Source organism: Ostrea edulis, chromosome 4, assembly GCF_947568905.1.
Source record: "Ostrea edulis chromosome 4, xbOstEdul1.1, whole genome shotgun sequence".
In the NCBI taxonomy this organism is placed as follows: Eukaryota; Metazoa; Mollusca; class Bivalvia; order Ostreida; family Ostreidae; genus Ostrea; species Ostrea edulis.
The window spans coordinates 23,211,563-23,227,923 of NC_079167.1; the positions used below are offsets into that span (position 1 = coordinate 23,211,563).

At 37.2% G+C, this 16,361-nt stretch overlaps 1 protein-coding gene and 1 long non-coding RNA gene across 2 annotated transcripts; one reads left to right on the forward strand and one right to left on the reverse strand.

Annotated features, from left to right (window-relative positions):
- Positions 1-264: 264 nt before the first annotated feature.
- Positions 265-6,986, reverse strand: LOC130054045 (uncharacterized). Its single transcript, XR_008802307.1, has 2 exons — positions 6,811-6,986; positions 265-1,887 (listed from the first exon to the last, which is right to left on the reverse strand). It is a non-coding gene; the product is annotated as an uncharacterized LOC130054045 (long non-coding RNA).
- A 1,362-nt stretch (positions 6,987-8,348) lies between these two features.
- On the forward strand, positions 8,349-9,887 carry LOC125668907 (uncharacterized). Its single transcript, XM_048903346.2, has one exon. The coding sequence runs from the start codon at positions 8,349-8,351 to the stop codon at positions 9,885-9,887; it is 1,539 nt and encodes a 512-aa protein (XP_048759303.2).
- The last annotated feature ends 6,474 nt before the right edge of the window (positions 9,888-16,361 follow it).

Genomic DNA, 16,361 nt, shown 5'->3' on the forward strand with positions numbered 1-16,361 from the left:
TTTTCAACATTAAAAAAAAAATTGCATTTGGAGTGAATGATCTTACAATAAACTGGAAAATTCCAGTATGTAAAGTTGGTCGTAAGTCATAAGTTCTTTTGTAAAACGCGCCCCTGATTATTACCCCCCCCCCCCTCCTTCCATTGATTTGAACTCTTAATTAAGTTTATTTGCGCAGTAATTCTACAATTGTTCAGCAGACGCCGAACAAAGCTTAATCCGAAAAGTGTGGACCCTCTGAACAGAATTGAACAGCATTCTTGGTTTTGTTTTTATTATCATTTTTTATTTCTTTAGTTTAATTTTGTAAATAAAACCGATTTAAATGCACAAATTTCTTAGATCTTGACTTCAAAGTCACTACACAATCACAGCAATAAATCTGTCTTTAAATCAGATCTCTTTCTCACTCACATACAGACAAACTGTACATATACACAAAACACGCATACCCGAACAAGAATCAAATCAATAAAACACAAATAAAAGTACACTCGATACAAAAATAACATATAATGTATGGGTTGATATTAATTTCTGTGGAAACGAGGGGGATAGAAAAGACCGAATATAAATAATTCCCTCGTTTCCATAGAAATTAGATTGATATAACTGTACATATTCACAAAACACATATACCTCACACAACGATCAATTCAATAAAATATAATTAAGGACACGTGATACAGAAATAACATATAAATGTATGGGCTGATACATATTTTCTGGCTTAGTTTAATGGAAATAAAGTACAAATATAAAATTCCTATTTAATAAGATAAACTTGTGTATTTCCTATGATGTTAAAAAGTTTCAAATATATCCCCCCCCCCCCACCCATTTGGATATTTATGTGGACTTAATTGGGAAATCATGAAAATGAATTATATTCCATATGGTAAATACTATTCAATTTACCTATAAAAATATTTAGTGTCCATTTTCATCATTTTTGATAAAAAAAAAAAAAAAAAAAAATTGTTTGTCGTGGAGAAATTTGATATGGATGAAAAGTGTAGGATATGTACGACAGTATTTTGAAATTAAAAACTTTCAAATAGTAGAGATCAAATCTGGAAAAAAAAAATTAAACACCCTCGTGGACTCGAACCCGTGATATACACTTCAGCAGTCCACGTGTTAATCTACTAAGCTACTCAGCTAGGCAAACCCTAGCTGAAATGAATAGACAAATATTGTTGATATCTATATTTCCATTCATGTTTTAAAAGGAAGTCGGTCATTCTGACGATGTAGAATACCTCCTTAAATACAAGCGTAGCCCGGGAGTATAATAAATACACAAAGTTATATACTTGATTATGAACCTAACATTGTTTCTTCATATGAGGGTGGAGGGTCCAGCGATACATCGCCTCCTTTAGTAGCATCTTCATACGTGGGCGGACTATCTGTATGTACAAGGGTCATATTGACTTGTTCATGCCTTCTCCTGTGATTCTCGCCATCCCTCGTTTCCGTCCCTCCAGCAATATGTCGAATTCGTGTCATCACACTTGAAACCCACGTGTTTGTCAGGAATGTTTGTGATTGGTCGTTTGTTGCTAGGACTGATTGCTGGTTGTGGGTTAGGGTAGCATCTGAGTGACTGTCTGTGTCCACGTGACCACTATCGACGCCCGGAGAAGTGTCTGTTGGGGCGTCTGTACTAGCGTTCGTGGGGTCGCTTCTTTTTACCCTACATCCACCATTTTTCTGACACACTAATAGACAGTACGCTATAATCATAAAAAGGTGAGCAAGTCCTGCAAATATCACAACGGCAAAGACGAATTCCATTGACATTTATAACATCTCTACAGAAAGCAGCCGCGAGCCGAGGACTATGTTGAAGGTGCACTTACGGTTCCCAAAACTCATGTATATCTGAAATGAAATAACAGTGTTATAATAACTCCCATACTCAGGCTGTCCAGCGGCCCTAAAATTCCTAAAAATTCCTAATTTTTTTCAGTTTTGCTAAAATTCCTAAAAAAAAATGTAAAATTCAAGGGGAAATCCTAAAAAAGCCCTTATTTTTCATGTCAATTCCTACTTTTTTTATCAGTCTTGAAAAATCAAAATGCATTCATACAAAATGTGTGTTATTAACGTATATTGCAGTTCTTATTCAGATAATGCTGATGCAGTGAAAGGCAGTTGACCTGTGGATCCATGTGTCAAGCTTGTTTATTGGTTGTGACTTTGTGATAAAGAGTTGAGATTTTAGGTTATAGCCAATAATAGCTGAGACCATGGAACACTGGAATACGCCCTTCCTGTACTTACATCTTATTTGTGTGTCATGTGAGTTTCTTTATTGTCAAATTTGACAAGGTAAGTCCTTTTAAATAATTAAAACTTCCGCAATTTGGTTAAAAATTCCTAATTTTAGCCCTAATTTTTTAAAATTTTACCCCTAAAATTTGCCCTTATTTTTTGTCCAAGGGTGCTGGACAGCCTGCATACTGTATTGCATGATTAAAGATTGTTGTAAGTCCATGTTGGAGACAGTATTGTATAGTGCAAGTCCTATTCATAAGATCTAAGTCCTATTCATATGATCTAAGTCCTATTTATATGGTTTAATTCCTATTTGTTGGGCTTAAGTCCTATTTGTATGGTTTAAGTCCTATTTGTATGGTTTAAGTCCTATTTTTTGTGGCTTAAGTCCTATTTGTATGGTTTAAATCCTTTTTGTATGGTTTAAGTCCTATTTGTATGGTTTTTAAAAATCCTATTTCTTTTTTTAAAATCCTATTTGTGTGGCTTAAATTAATTCCACCCTCCTGTGATGTCATTAGATTTTGCAATATCAATGATTTATTTAGATTTTTGCATGATAGGAATTCGAACGTAAATTTTGTAGGAGTCTTTTCCGATAGTTATTGTAAAAAATCTTGCTAAGAATAAACTATTTTAAAAGTCTAAGTTATAGATAAATAATCAAAAATACATTTCAAAATATTGAATTCAAGGGCAATAACTCTGTTTCATTGATTTCTTTATCAAGTCTATTATGCGATAGATTTCCTTTATTTTTTACAGACATTTTGTATATTTTTGTGAAGATACAGTTTCATGAAATTGTTATGAATGCTACTATATCGATAACGCTGTTTAAGGAAAATTGCAATTTTCTGACGGTGATGTATGATTCTGTTATCTTAAAAAGTGTGATGTTCTATGTATTTTATTTGATAATTTGTTGGTTTTAACTCTAATGAATGGAAATAAATACATTGCTCAAATTTGTATCAGATAAAACTGCGAGTATGGAGAGGTACCTTAAGTCCTATTTGTATGGCTTTTAAAGTCCTATTTGTATGGCTTTTAAAAGTCCTATTTGTATGGTTTAAGTTATATTTGTATGGTTTAAATCCTATTTCTTTTTTTTAAATCCTATTTGTGTGGCTTAAGTCCTATTTGTGTGGCTTAAATCCTTCCTCCGTGGCCGAGTGGTTAGAGCATCGCGCTCAAAATCAAACAGCCTCTCGCCTCTGTCGGCGCGAATTCGAATCCCGCTCGCGCTGGTAAGTGAGAAAGTTTCCCAGTTTACTTTCGGAAGGTCGGTGGTCTCTTCCCAAGCACATTGTATCTGGATTCTCTCTTCTACTAATAAAAACTGGGCGCCACCAGATAACTGAAAAATTGTTGAGTGTGGCGGAAAACATCAATCAATCAATAAATCCTTCCTATTTGTGTGGTTTAAGTCCTTTTTGTAAGGCTTAAGTCCTATTTGTGTGGTTTAAGTCCTTTTTGTATGGCTTAAGTCCTATTTGTGTGGTTTAAGTCCTTTTTGTATGGCTTAAGTCCTATTTGTGTGGTTTAAGTCCTTTTTGTATGGCTTAAGTCCTATTTGTGTGGTTTAAGTCCTTTTTGTATGGCTTAAGTCCTATTTGTATGGTTTAAGTCCTATTTGTATGGTTTAAATCCTATTTCCTTTTAAAAATCCTATTTAAGTGGCTTAAGTCCTATTTGTGTGGCTTAAGTCCTTCCTATTTGTGTGGTTTGAGTCCTATTTGTATGGTTTAAGTCATATTTGTATGGTTGAAATCCTATTTCTTTTTTTTAAAGTCCTATTTCTGTGGCTTAAGTCCTATTTGTGTCGCTTAAGTCCTTTCTATTTGTGTAGCTTAAGTCCTATTTGTATGGTTTAAATCCTATTTCTTTTGTTAAGTCCTATTTGTGTGGCTTAAGTCCTTCCTAGTTGTTTGGTGTAAGTCCTATTTGTATGGTTTAAATCCTATTTCTTTTTAAAGTCCTATTTGTGTGGTTTAAGTTCTGTTGCTGGAGACAAGATGGTCTTCCGCGTTGGTCATGTGCCGGTAATCCACCCACTAAGTAAATAAGGTTTTAGAATTCCTTTTTAATTCGATAATCGCTACAGTGTTTATTTTGTCGAGTTTCAGCTATCATTAAATTCAAATGAAAACCTTTACTTTTTAATGGAGTTTGGTATCATTGCATATAGAAATAGTTAACGTAAGCGTTTATTCTTGGTCATAAGTGAGGTATTAATAAGCAAAGATAAAGTGCAATGAAAACAAAATTCATTCAACAACTGTTCAATGCGCCATTACAGTTTGGTTTAGTCTTTGATCAAAAGTCTGTTATCGTATTTCCGCAACACAGCACACGACCGAAATCAGTGGCGCTGCGTTTCAACAGAGACATCCGACCTGGAGGTTATAAAACTTTTACTGTACTCATACGCAAACTCAGCCATGTTTGTTTGGAGTACAACTTTGAGTAAGCTCCGAAGCATGCATACTCGAAAAATCTTGAGCATGTACCAATTAAGTATGAGAATAACTTTATAAAAGTTTTATAGCCTTCACTTTTGTCGTATGGGTACGACTTAGATCACGGAGATGGAGTTTGAGTATGAAAACGTGCTTTAAAAAAGTTTTATAACCTCCAGGCCAGGTCAAGGCGCCGTTTGTTCTGAAGTTCAGCCTTGTCACGCTTGTGTACGAGGTTTAAGCGTCATTTGCATTATTGTATAAAGACAATGGTTTCCAGAGTAACAGGTTAAATGTCAAGGTTACTTGACGATAATTTCCTAAATTGTAGTATACAAGGTTCACTTTAAGCTATACAATTTGTTCTTTAAACAGATTTTGGTTTCACTGATTTTCAGTGTTTATATGCAAAGTCAAGTGCAGTAGAGGGCCCGGGATATTCTGAAATGTCTTTTCTAGATATATTTTCATCCAAAGGATGATATAATATTATAAAGCCCTAATTTGCCCCCAATCGTCAATGTTTGTTTTATCTTGATAAAGAGTACACGCGTGCCTTTCTGTCATATAGATATGTTATTTCCCGTAAAATGCTGGTAGATCTATGGTCGGCTTATATTTCTTAAATCGTAGGAAAGGGGGGGGGGTGTCGCTCATCACGTGGGATCAATATTCATAACTTCAAACTTGTATTCTTCCCATTCACTACTATCAAATATAATGGGGGAGGGGTGGGGGTGGGGTTCGGGAGTCACCCAATACATATATATTTATATGCATATGAAATAATCGAAAATTAATTCTACATTTCTGTATAAGTTTATTATGAAATATTATACCTACTAGAAGGGATATCAATGGGGAAAATTTTGCTAAACTTTCAGGAATTACACTCTGTATGCTATTGGTTAGTTGCTATTGGTGTTCAGAGATCAATTTCAATTTCTATCTACTAACTCCCACGTAAAGATTTTGGGTCTCATTTGCTAATCAAGAACAAATAAAAAATGTCATGATAACTAAAAATAATAGTTGTTGTGTAGTTCGCAGTCCATTTCAAATGTAGTTGTACAGATGTTATCTGACAAAAAGAACTAGAGCTTAAATTATTTTCTAATATTTTTTTTTAAGGTTAGATGTGAAAGTTCAAGGGCGACAAAAATAGAAACAATAGATAAATTTCACGTAGACATTTAGAAGACGGGCATTTTAGTTACAAAAATAGAAACAATAGATGGATTTCGCATACACATTTAGAAGACGGGCTTTTTACAGAAATAGAAACAATATGGGTTTCATGTATAATACATTTTAAAAGAAGGGCTATTTATTTACACATTCATTGATTATTTCATGGTTATATCAAAGTTTTTTAATGAAAACTAAATATTGTGGATGAAACGTTATCATACCCGTTTTGCATTCACAATCCAGCGACATTTTGTGACAATCTAATTAACATTAGAACTTCCATCCCCGGTTTTCGGCAGGCGATGTATCGAAAACCGGGAAGCGGATGGAAGGTCTGATTTTAATTAGAATGCATTTTGTGAGTTATCGGAGAAAGGTTCGGGAATATGGTGTTATACTTTAAAATGTCAAACTTTCATCCGAGGGATCAGAAATCACAAAAATTCCAAGTCCCTTTTGTTTTCATTCACAGATAGCTTCTAAAATGGATTCAAATCTTGTCGGTGATGAAACTGGCCTATACATGTATATTGTTTTTTTTAAATTGGAGAGAATCTTTAGGTAATATTTTCTGCAGATGAATTCACACACACAAACACCAAGTCAATACCGATCACACATATATAAAACCTCCTTGGTTCGGTGCGAATTTTCAAAGAAGTATTCTTGAAAAAAACTAAAATATGTCGGAACTCAGACCGTAACTTAGGCTCTCGATATCGCAGGAAAATTCTTCGTTGCCTCGCATAGAGACCAAATACAATGTTGAGAGCGTGCCGAATGTCTCCTACTGTCCCAGAAAATGGCCAAGTAAAGGTAAACAATAAATATATGAAAATGGAGTTATATAGATTTATCAAAGAATATGGTTTACCTTTTAAAACTCTACTTGAAGTCATCAGTGACGTAATCCTCAGGGCGATTTTTGAATGCCCCCCGGACCACCTATGAACCGGTAACTGTCCATTAGGTTTGTGTTTTGTTTATACTGAAGTCAGCTGATCGCTGATAAGGAGGTGAACAGGTAAAGGGCTCCTGAGTCACTTCCCAGTTTCAAATCTTTTATTATACAATTTAAGACTACGGGTCACTTTATCACGTGAGATGGATCAGAGACCCTGCTCCAACACGTGCTACGAAAGTTTGTGTTAACAACAAAAACGTGAATTATATAACTAATGAATGACAAAAAATGCTTCTTCTTTTTTATCAGTCCATCCTAGTATGAAATTGGGTATTTTAAAACTTTCAGGAAGTAACAAGGTAAATTTATCTTGTTATCCGAGTCAACTGTACGTTATCTTCTCCAGGGGTTTTACCGCTGTAATGGGAAAATTACAATTTCTGGCCTGTTGAGAATGAGTATTGACTCGCACTGTGTGACGAGGCAAGTTATGGGACACATCTAATCAGGAGCCAGCTGAGGACCAACACGGAATCACATCAATTAATTACTGTCATTAAGTGTATTCGAAGATTGGGCAAGGCTCTAAAAATAGAAAGGGTTCTAGCACACACACACCCTTGAGTCCCAATAAACCATGCATTTCGACCACGTTTCGGAAGTTTTGTCTCGGCTAAATATAAGCCCTGGATGCCATTCTTCCCAGGTAATGTGACCTTTTATGCATATGACATATGATATGCCATGATATCAGTATGATATGACATGATGTTATATGCCATGATTTGACATATGGTATAATATATGATTTGCCATAATATGATATTTCATGGTATGATATAACATGATATGGTATATGATATGACGATACATGTATATCATGACATGATATCATATGAAATGACATACTAATCTTATGATGTGATATGATATTTGACATGACATAGGATAAATGACCTGACATTTTATGACACGATGTGGATTGTACTATTTTTTCAATCAGGAGCCCACAAGTACAAGATGAAAGCGAGGGAAAGATCAAAAAAAAAAATTCAAAGGACGATGTGCGACCCAGCTTTGTACCTTTACCGGCTAAAATGTGGGGGTGACCGTGGAGTTAAAGAATCCAAAAATGCAAACATAATAATTTTTGTTAAATATATTCAAGCAAAGCGGTGCAACCCCGTGTGTGTTGATGTTTATCACAGAGTAATGATATGCGTCTAGTGCGGTGAGATCAAACGCCTATAGATCCTTACTGCCGCTGGCTAGCCTACTTGTAGGTGAACGGGGAAAGTAGCGAAAGCAGAAATCTCGCCCCGCCAATACATAGCCTCTACATTACTTAGACTCCTTCAAACGCCTCCCCGCGGCAACACACGGAAACTTGGGTCTAACACTCAAGGCTAATATGAAGGGATCTCGGAGTAGTAAGGACCCTAGAGGTGCAGAGTGCAGGCCCACCGGCGCGTGGACATGCCCTGGCTCTCATCAACCTTGCCCCATCTATGGGTCAAATAGTTCCACTGTCTTGTGGATGGCTTTGGCAAGTCCAAGGCTATGGAAGAAAATCCAGAAGGAAAATCCGTGTAGATGAACACGAAAGCAAGGGAAAGCAATCATCTAAGGGAAGGACAACCCCAACAGAAAACCACTGGTCCTCCGAGTTCAGGGGGTTATGCTTAGGGCCAGCAACCCTAACATGTCAAACAAAAGACGCTACAGAAACCTTAACCGGAGAACAAAATGATGGAAAAAGGATTGGCACCATTCAGGACACTGGAAGTATGACGGGTGAATCATCCATCCCGATAGGATATGTCCTTCGACCGAAAACAACCCGTAGAGTGGGCTGCTGGAACGTGCGGACCCTCTACCAAACAGGAAAACTAGCACAAGCCGTGAGAGAAATGGAGCATTACAAGATCGAGCTCCTGGGAGTTAGTGAAGCCAGATGGACAGGTAGTGGATCAAAACAACTACTATCAGGACATCAGATACTCTACTCTGGAAGAATCGACGACCATCATAGCAAAGGAGTAGCCATTATTACAACAAAGGAGGTCCACAGAAGTCTTTTAGAATGGAAACCTGTGAGTGAGCGAATAATAACAGCAAGGTACAACTCAGCCTTCGCCAAATTGACTGCTGTGGTTTGCTATGCGCCAACAGATGATGCAGAAGATGAAGAGAAAATATCTTTCTATGACAGCCTACAAAAGATAGTAGACGACACACCATCTCATGATGTTCTGCTTAGCCTTGGAGACTTAAATGCTAAAGTTGGAAAATGCAACCAAGGTAAAGAAACCATCATGGGCCAGCAAGGAATAGGAGAATGTAACAACAACGGAGAGAGACTATGCACTTTCTGCCAAGAAAACGACCTAGTAATTGGTGGAACTATATTTATGCACAAAGACATCCATAAGACAACATGGAACTCACCAAATGGTCATACAAAGAACCAAATTGACCACATTATCATCAACAAGAGATGGAGAAGTAGTCTTCTCGATGTGGTTGCAAAACAAGGGACTGGTGTGAGAAGTGACCACTCTTTAGTAATGGCAAAAATCAAGTTAAAACTGAGGAAATCAAGGAAAAAAGATCAAAGACCACCTCCAATCAACATCCAAAAACTCAAAGATACAAAAGCCCTGAGATCCTTTCAATCAAAAGTCCAAAACAGGTTTTCAGCACTCATGGAACATCCTGATGAAATCGATATGGAAACTTTTAACAAAGTATTAATAGAAAATAGTCAACAAATACTTGGTCCAAAGAGAAAGAAGAAAGAAGAATGGATTTCAGATAAAACATGGAAAATAGTAGAACAACGAAAAGAGAAGAAAAGTAAAATCTTGTCCACAAAATCCAAGAGGCAAAAGGACCAACTCCAGGCAGAATATCGGGCCACTGACAAGGAAGTAAAGAGGAGTGCAAGAGCTGACAGAAAGGCATACACTGAAAAGCTAACTAATGAGACAGAACAAGCAGCTTCTAAACAAGACATGCAGACCCTCTATCGAATTACAAAACATTAGCAGGTAAATTTCAGTCATCAGAGCTACCAATTAAAGACAAACAGGGAAATGTACTATCAAAAGAAGAAGACATACTGAAACGCTGGAAGGAACATTTTGAAGAAGTATTTAATATGAAAGACCCAGAGAACGAGGCAATAATAATACCAGCCACGGATACATTAGATATTAATACTGATCCATCAAGTATAGAAGAGGTAATAAAGGCAATCGCTAAACTTAAAAATGGAAAAGCTGCAGGCGTTGATCAGATAAATGCAGAGCTTCTCAAGGTCGAAGAATACTGGACACCTACAATTTTGACAAATATCCTACAGAGGATCTGGGAATCAGGAGAAACACCATCCTTTTGGAAAACCGGCCTTATAGTTAAATTACCAAAGAAAGGAGACCTCTCAAACTGTAACAACTATAGAGGAATAATGTTGCTTTCCGTTACCATGAAGGTTCTAAGACAGAATGATACTGGACAGAATTGCAGAAGTAACAGATCCCTTACTGCGTCAAGAACAAGCAGGTTTTAGGAAAGGGAAGTCGTGCGCTTATCAGATATTCGCTCTCTGGCAAATTCTAGAACAAAGCAATAAATGGAACTCCCCATTATACATCAATTTCATCGACTTCACCAAAGCTTTTGATAGTGTTAATTGCCTAGCCCTAGAAAGAATCCTTCGTCATTATGGAATCCCAGATAAAGTCATCTCCATCATCAAGATGCAATACACTGAACTTAATGCCAGAGTTATCTTTGGATCAAACCTATCAGAGGAGTTTAAATTGACGACAGGAGTGATGTACAAGCTCGCATTTCTAAAGCCACAGGAGCGTATGCTGCTCTGTGGAACATCTGGAGGTCAACAAAGTTTAGCACCAACACCAAAATTAAGATCTTCAAGAGCAACGTGCTTGGGGTCCTACTATATGGTGCTGAATCTTGGAAAGTAACTAAGTCTATTTCCAACAAGCTGGATGTATTTCAGACCCGATGTCTCCGCAGAATATTGCGCATCTTTTGGCCTAACACCATCTCAAATGACGAACTGTACAAAAGGACAAACCCCACTCCTCTATCCCAGACGATCAGAAAGAGAAAATGGCTGTGGATGGGACATGTACATGCAGAATGTACCCAAATTCCATCCTAAGGGTTGCTTTGAAATGGTCACCAACTGGCAAGAGAAAGAGAGGAAGACCAAGAGAGACCTGGAGAAGATCGGTGGAGAAAGAAATGAAAGATAACAACTGGAGTTGGGGACAGGTCCAGAAATGGGCACAGGACAGACCAACATGGAAGTCTCTGGTGACGGCCTTATGTGCTGACCAGCACGAAGAGGACTAAGTAAGTAAGTAAGGTACAACTCCATAACCCCCCTTTAATCCGCCTCTTCCCCCTTCCCGAACACACACACACGAACACTTTGAAAATGTTGCTTCCATATAAATATCACTAAACAACAAAGATATGTGTACACATGCAATTGAGGGGGTGGCATAAACATATAGTCATATCCTCCCTTTTTATAATCGTTTATTTTTTCTCTTATTTGTGAATTTCTTTTTCTTCAATCATTTTGTTATATTTTCATGTATTAATTTTATTCTGTCATAACTGACCTATGGAAAGGGCTTATATAGGCATTGTGTCTACTGCCTAATCCTATTTATGTATGTATTTTCTATATATACATGAATAAAATACTGTTGAAATCAAATAAACACATTTAAGATCTGATGAAGGACGCATTATGCAAGAACACACAAATTAGCAATTTATACCGTAATTAGAAGAAGTCCTTATGGTATATAGTTCTGTGCTATAATGAATTTATCATATCTTCGTCGGATACAGGTATACCACGGGAAAAAAGAAGACGGAGAACTGCATCATTGCGCGTAAAGTATGATGGGTTTTTTGTTTACTCAGGTGACCTATTGCAAATGGTTGTCGTCTGTTGTCGTGCGTTAACAATTGAACATTTTTAATTTCTTCTGCATAACTACTATACCATTTCTTTTCAAACTTGGTATGGAGCATCTTTGGGACAAGGAGGACATAAATTGTAACTTCCAGGATTCCTGCACCCCTGGGGCCCTAGGAGTGTGGCAAAAACTGTACTAAATTGACCAATTTTCACAAATCTTCTTCTCAAAGAACTGTACATGTGTAAGAAAAACTGAATGCATAGTGATGTAGAGCAGGGAGGCCTCTACCAAAATTGTAAAGTTCATGATCCCCCGGGGTAGGGGGTTCTGACCCCAGGGCGAGGCCAAACTTACTAAATAGTGTTTATGTGTGAAACACTTGAATGACATCTTCTTTAGTGCTATTGATACTAAATTGAAACTAAATGGATATTTAGTTAGAACAGGTAGTCCTTTACCAAAATTGTAATTTGATGATCCCAGGGGTAGGGGTTTGGGTATTAGGGTGGGGCCAAATTGGTCAATTATTAAATGTGTGAACAATAGAAAATTTTAACTTCTTCTTGATAACTATCAATCCAATTCTTTTCAAATTTGGTATGAAGCATCTTTGGAACAAGGGGGCAAGGGGGGGGGCACAAGTTTTAAATTTCATGATTTCTGCACCCCTGGGGCCCTAGGGGTCGGGTAACAACTGCCCAAAATTGACCAATTTTCAAAATTTTTCTCAATAACGGCACATGTGTAAGAAAAACTTAATGCATACAGATGTAGAACAGGAAAGTCTCTACCAAAATTGTAACTTTCAGGATCCCCGGGTTAGGGGTTCTGACCCCAGGGCAAGGCCAAATTTACTATATAGTGTTTATGTGTAAAACACGTAGATAACATCTTTAGTACTATTGAAAATTGAAACTAAATGGATATTTGAAAAGAGCAGGTAGGGCTTTACCAAAATTGTTAAATTTCACAATCCCATGGGTTGACGATTTGGTATTAGGGTGGGACCAAAATGGTCAGTTATTAAATGTGTGTAGAATAGACATTTCTAACTTCTTCTTGATAACTATCATTTCAATTCTTTTCAAATTTGGTTTGAATCATCTTTGGAACAAGGGGGACATAACTTTAAAATTTCAGGATTCCTGCACCTTAGGGACGGAGCAAAGACTGTAAATTTCATGATTTCCGGGGTAGGGGTTCTGACCTCAGGACAGGGCCAAACTTGGTATATATAGTGTTCATGTGTAAAACACTTGAATAACATCTTTAGTGTTATTGATACTAAATGGATATTTAGAAAGAACAGGTAGCCTTTAACCAAAATTGTAAATTGTAAATTTGATGATCCCAGGGGTTGGGGTTTTGATATGGGGGTGGGGCCAAATTGGTCAGTTAATAAATGTGTGAACAATAGAAATTTTTAACTTCCTCTTGATAACTATCATTCCAATTTTTTTTTTCAAATTTGGTATATGAAGCATCTTTGGAATTGCAATTGGTACATAAATCTTAAATTTCAGGATTCCTGCACCCCATGGACCTTAGGGGTGGGGCAAAAACTGCCCAAAATTGACCAATTTTCAAAAAATGTCTTCTCTAGAACCGCACATGTTTAAGAAAAACTAATTAGATAATGATGTAGAGCAGGAAGGCCTCTACCAAAATTTTAAATTTCATGATCCCCGGGGTAGGGGTTCTGACCCCAGGGTGGTGCCAAACTTAGTATATAGTGTGTATGTGTAAGTTCGTTGATACTGTATAAAATCTAAGTGCATACATAGGAATAGCACAAAAGGATGTACAAAAAATTATGAATTTCACAACCCAGGGTTTTGACTCTAGGATGGGTCCAAATTAGTCATATCTTTTAATGTTTTGATGTTAATACACCTATTATATTATGCACTTTTGAGGGTATTGAAGTTTTAAAACACGTCTTGTTTTATACTTTTGCTGAACATTAGAATTTAGCATATATATTCAGAACAGACCCCCCCCCTCCAGATTTCATAACCCTTGGGAGTAGTGATACTTTTTCAGCTGACCGATAAAGCCTGTGGGCCTCTTGATTTTAGTTTTTATTTGGTCATGGTTACTGGTTTACATCCATTTAACAAGAAAAGAAAAAAATACAAATTTATTCCTTATCATTTAAATAAAGACATGCGAGAAAAACGTTACTCAGACCTCTTTAGCCACGGTGGGGTGTCGTTTTCACTTATCTCGATAACCCACGGAGGATCGTGCTATTTATCTCTGTAACCTACGGTGGGTCTTGCTATCACCTACCTCTGTGAACCACAGTAAGTCTCGCTATCTCTTACCTCGATGGGGTTTCACTATCCCTTATTTCAGTAAACCACAGTGGGATCTCGCTATCTCTTACCTCTATAACCTACGGCGGGTCTCGCTATCTCTTATCTCTGTAAGATACGGTGGGTTCTCGGTACCTCTTACCTCGGTAACCCATGGTGGGGTCTCGCTATATCTTACCTCTGTAACCCACGGTGGGTCTCGCTATCTCTTACCTCCGTAACCCACGGTGGGTCTCGCTATATCTTATCCCTGTAACCCATGGTGGGTCTCGTTATCTCTTATCTCCGTAACATACGGTGGGTTTCGCTATTTATCATACATCCATAACACACTGTGAGTTTATCTATTTTTTATCCCTGTAACCCACGGTGGGTCTCGCTGTCTCTTATCTCCGTAATATACGGTGGGTTTCGCTATCTCTTATCTCCGTATCCCACGGTGGGTCTTGCTATCTCTTACCTCTGTAACCCACGAGGGGTCTCGCTATCTTTTACCTCTGTAACCCACGGTGAGTCTAGCTATCTCTTATATCCGTAACATACGATGGGATATCGCTATCTCTTACTTCCGTATCCCACGGTGGGTTTCGCTATTTCTTACGTCTATAACCCACGGTGGGTCTCCTATCTCCTATCTCCGTAACATACGGTGAGTTTCGCTGTCTCTTATCTCTGTAACCCACGGTGGGGTCTTGTTATCTCTTACCTCCGTATCCCACGGTGGGTCTCGCTATCTCTTATCTCTGTAACCCACGGTGGGTATCGCTATCTCTTACCTCTGTAACCCACAATGGGTACCGGTCGTGCTATCTTTTGCCTCCGAAACCCACGGTGGGGTCTCGGTAACTCTTACCTCGGTAACCCATGGTGGGGTCTCGCTATCTCTTACCTCGATAACCCAAGGTGGGTCTTGGTATGCTATCTTTTACCTCCATAACCCACGGTGGGGTCTTGCTACCTTTTACCTCCGAAACATACTATGGGTCTCGCTATCTCTTACCTTGGTAACCCATGGTTTGAAATTTTCCTAAACTACTAACAAAATTAATCTTAATGAAGTGGATAGTAACATTGTGGTACGATCTGTATTCTTAAAAAAACAACAACACCTTATTTCCTTATTTTCTGATTTGTTCATAACAACTCGGTGTAGTAATTGACATAGGTTACCACCACCTCAAAGAACGAATGTCAGTTAACCAACCTCAAAGGACAGGTCTCAGTTACACCCACCTCAAAGATTAGGTCTCAGTTACCCCACCCATGCAGAAAAAGAATCTGAGGTCAGATTTACCCGAGAAAAAATTAATTTCATAGGCCCAACTCTAACGTTATCCCAAGGAAAAACAGGCCCAGTATGGAATCCCATCTTAATGTCTGTACACTCCTCATCTTAGAAATCGAGGCATTAGCTGTCATTTTGTCACCAAAAATTTAATTCAATGAAAATTGACCCATTTTATATATTTCAGTAATAACACCAGTATTTGATTTAATTTAAACAATATTTTATTATGTATGAAATATAAATGGATCAGGCAGCAGGCTTGCAGCCTATATAAGCCTTCTCCAATAAGGTACAAGGTGATTACATGTATGTATAATGATGAGCATGAGTATATATACAATATGTATGATAAATATTGACAATATAAAAATCAATACATAATTCAAAAGGATGAAGATAGAATACATGTATCATGTATCACATAGCATGTCATGATAACATGGGAAATGTGTATTGTAAATGTATAGTAAACAAACAAAAACAGAAAAAATGCCAAAAATAAAGTAGATGGTTAATAGAAAATAAGAAGAACTTTGATAACAAGTAAACATAAAGAAGAAAAAAAAAGAGGGGGGGGGGTACCGGTTCAAGGCTAAATACATAATAAATATACTAGTAAGAGAATAAATAAATGCATTACAAATAAATATTTTAAATGCATTGTTAAAGTCTTTTGCTTTGAAAGATGTAATTTTGAACAAATTTGAAGATCTTTGCATTATCGTTGAAATTAAGAGTTTCATTTCCACAGGACAATTCTAAGGATATAGGAACATGCAGCTGCATTGCATTTATAAATTCAAATAAATTAATCCGAGAACTGGACACATTCAAAGAAGAAATGAAATGCATTCTCAGCATGATAACCACACATATCACAAGTAGCATTATCTCGAAGAAAATGACAATGTAAGTCAAAATTTAGGTTACTAGCATTATTTCTTA

What these genes read in the sequence shown, in the direction of transcription:
- LOC125668907 (XM_048903346.2), top strand. Translation starts at nt 8,349, where the DNA reads ATGGGTCAAATAGTTCCACTGTCTTGTGGATGGCTTTGGCAAGTCCAA.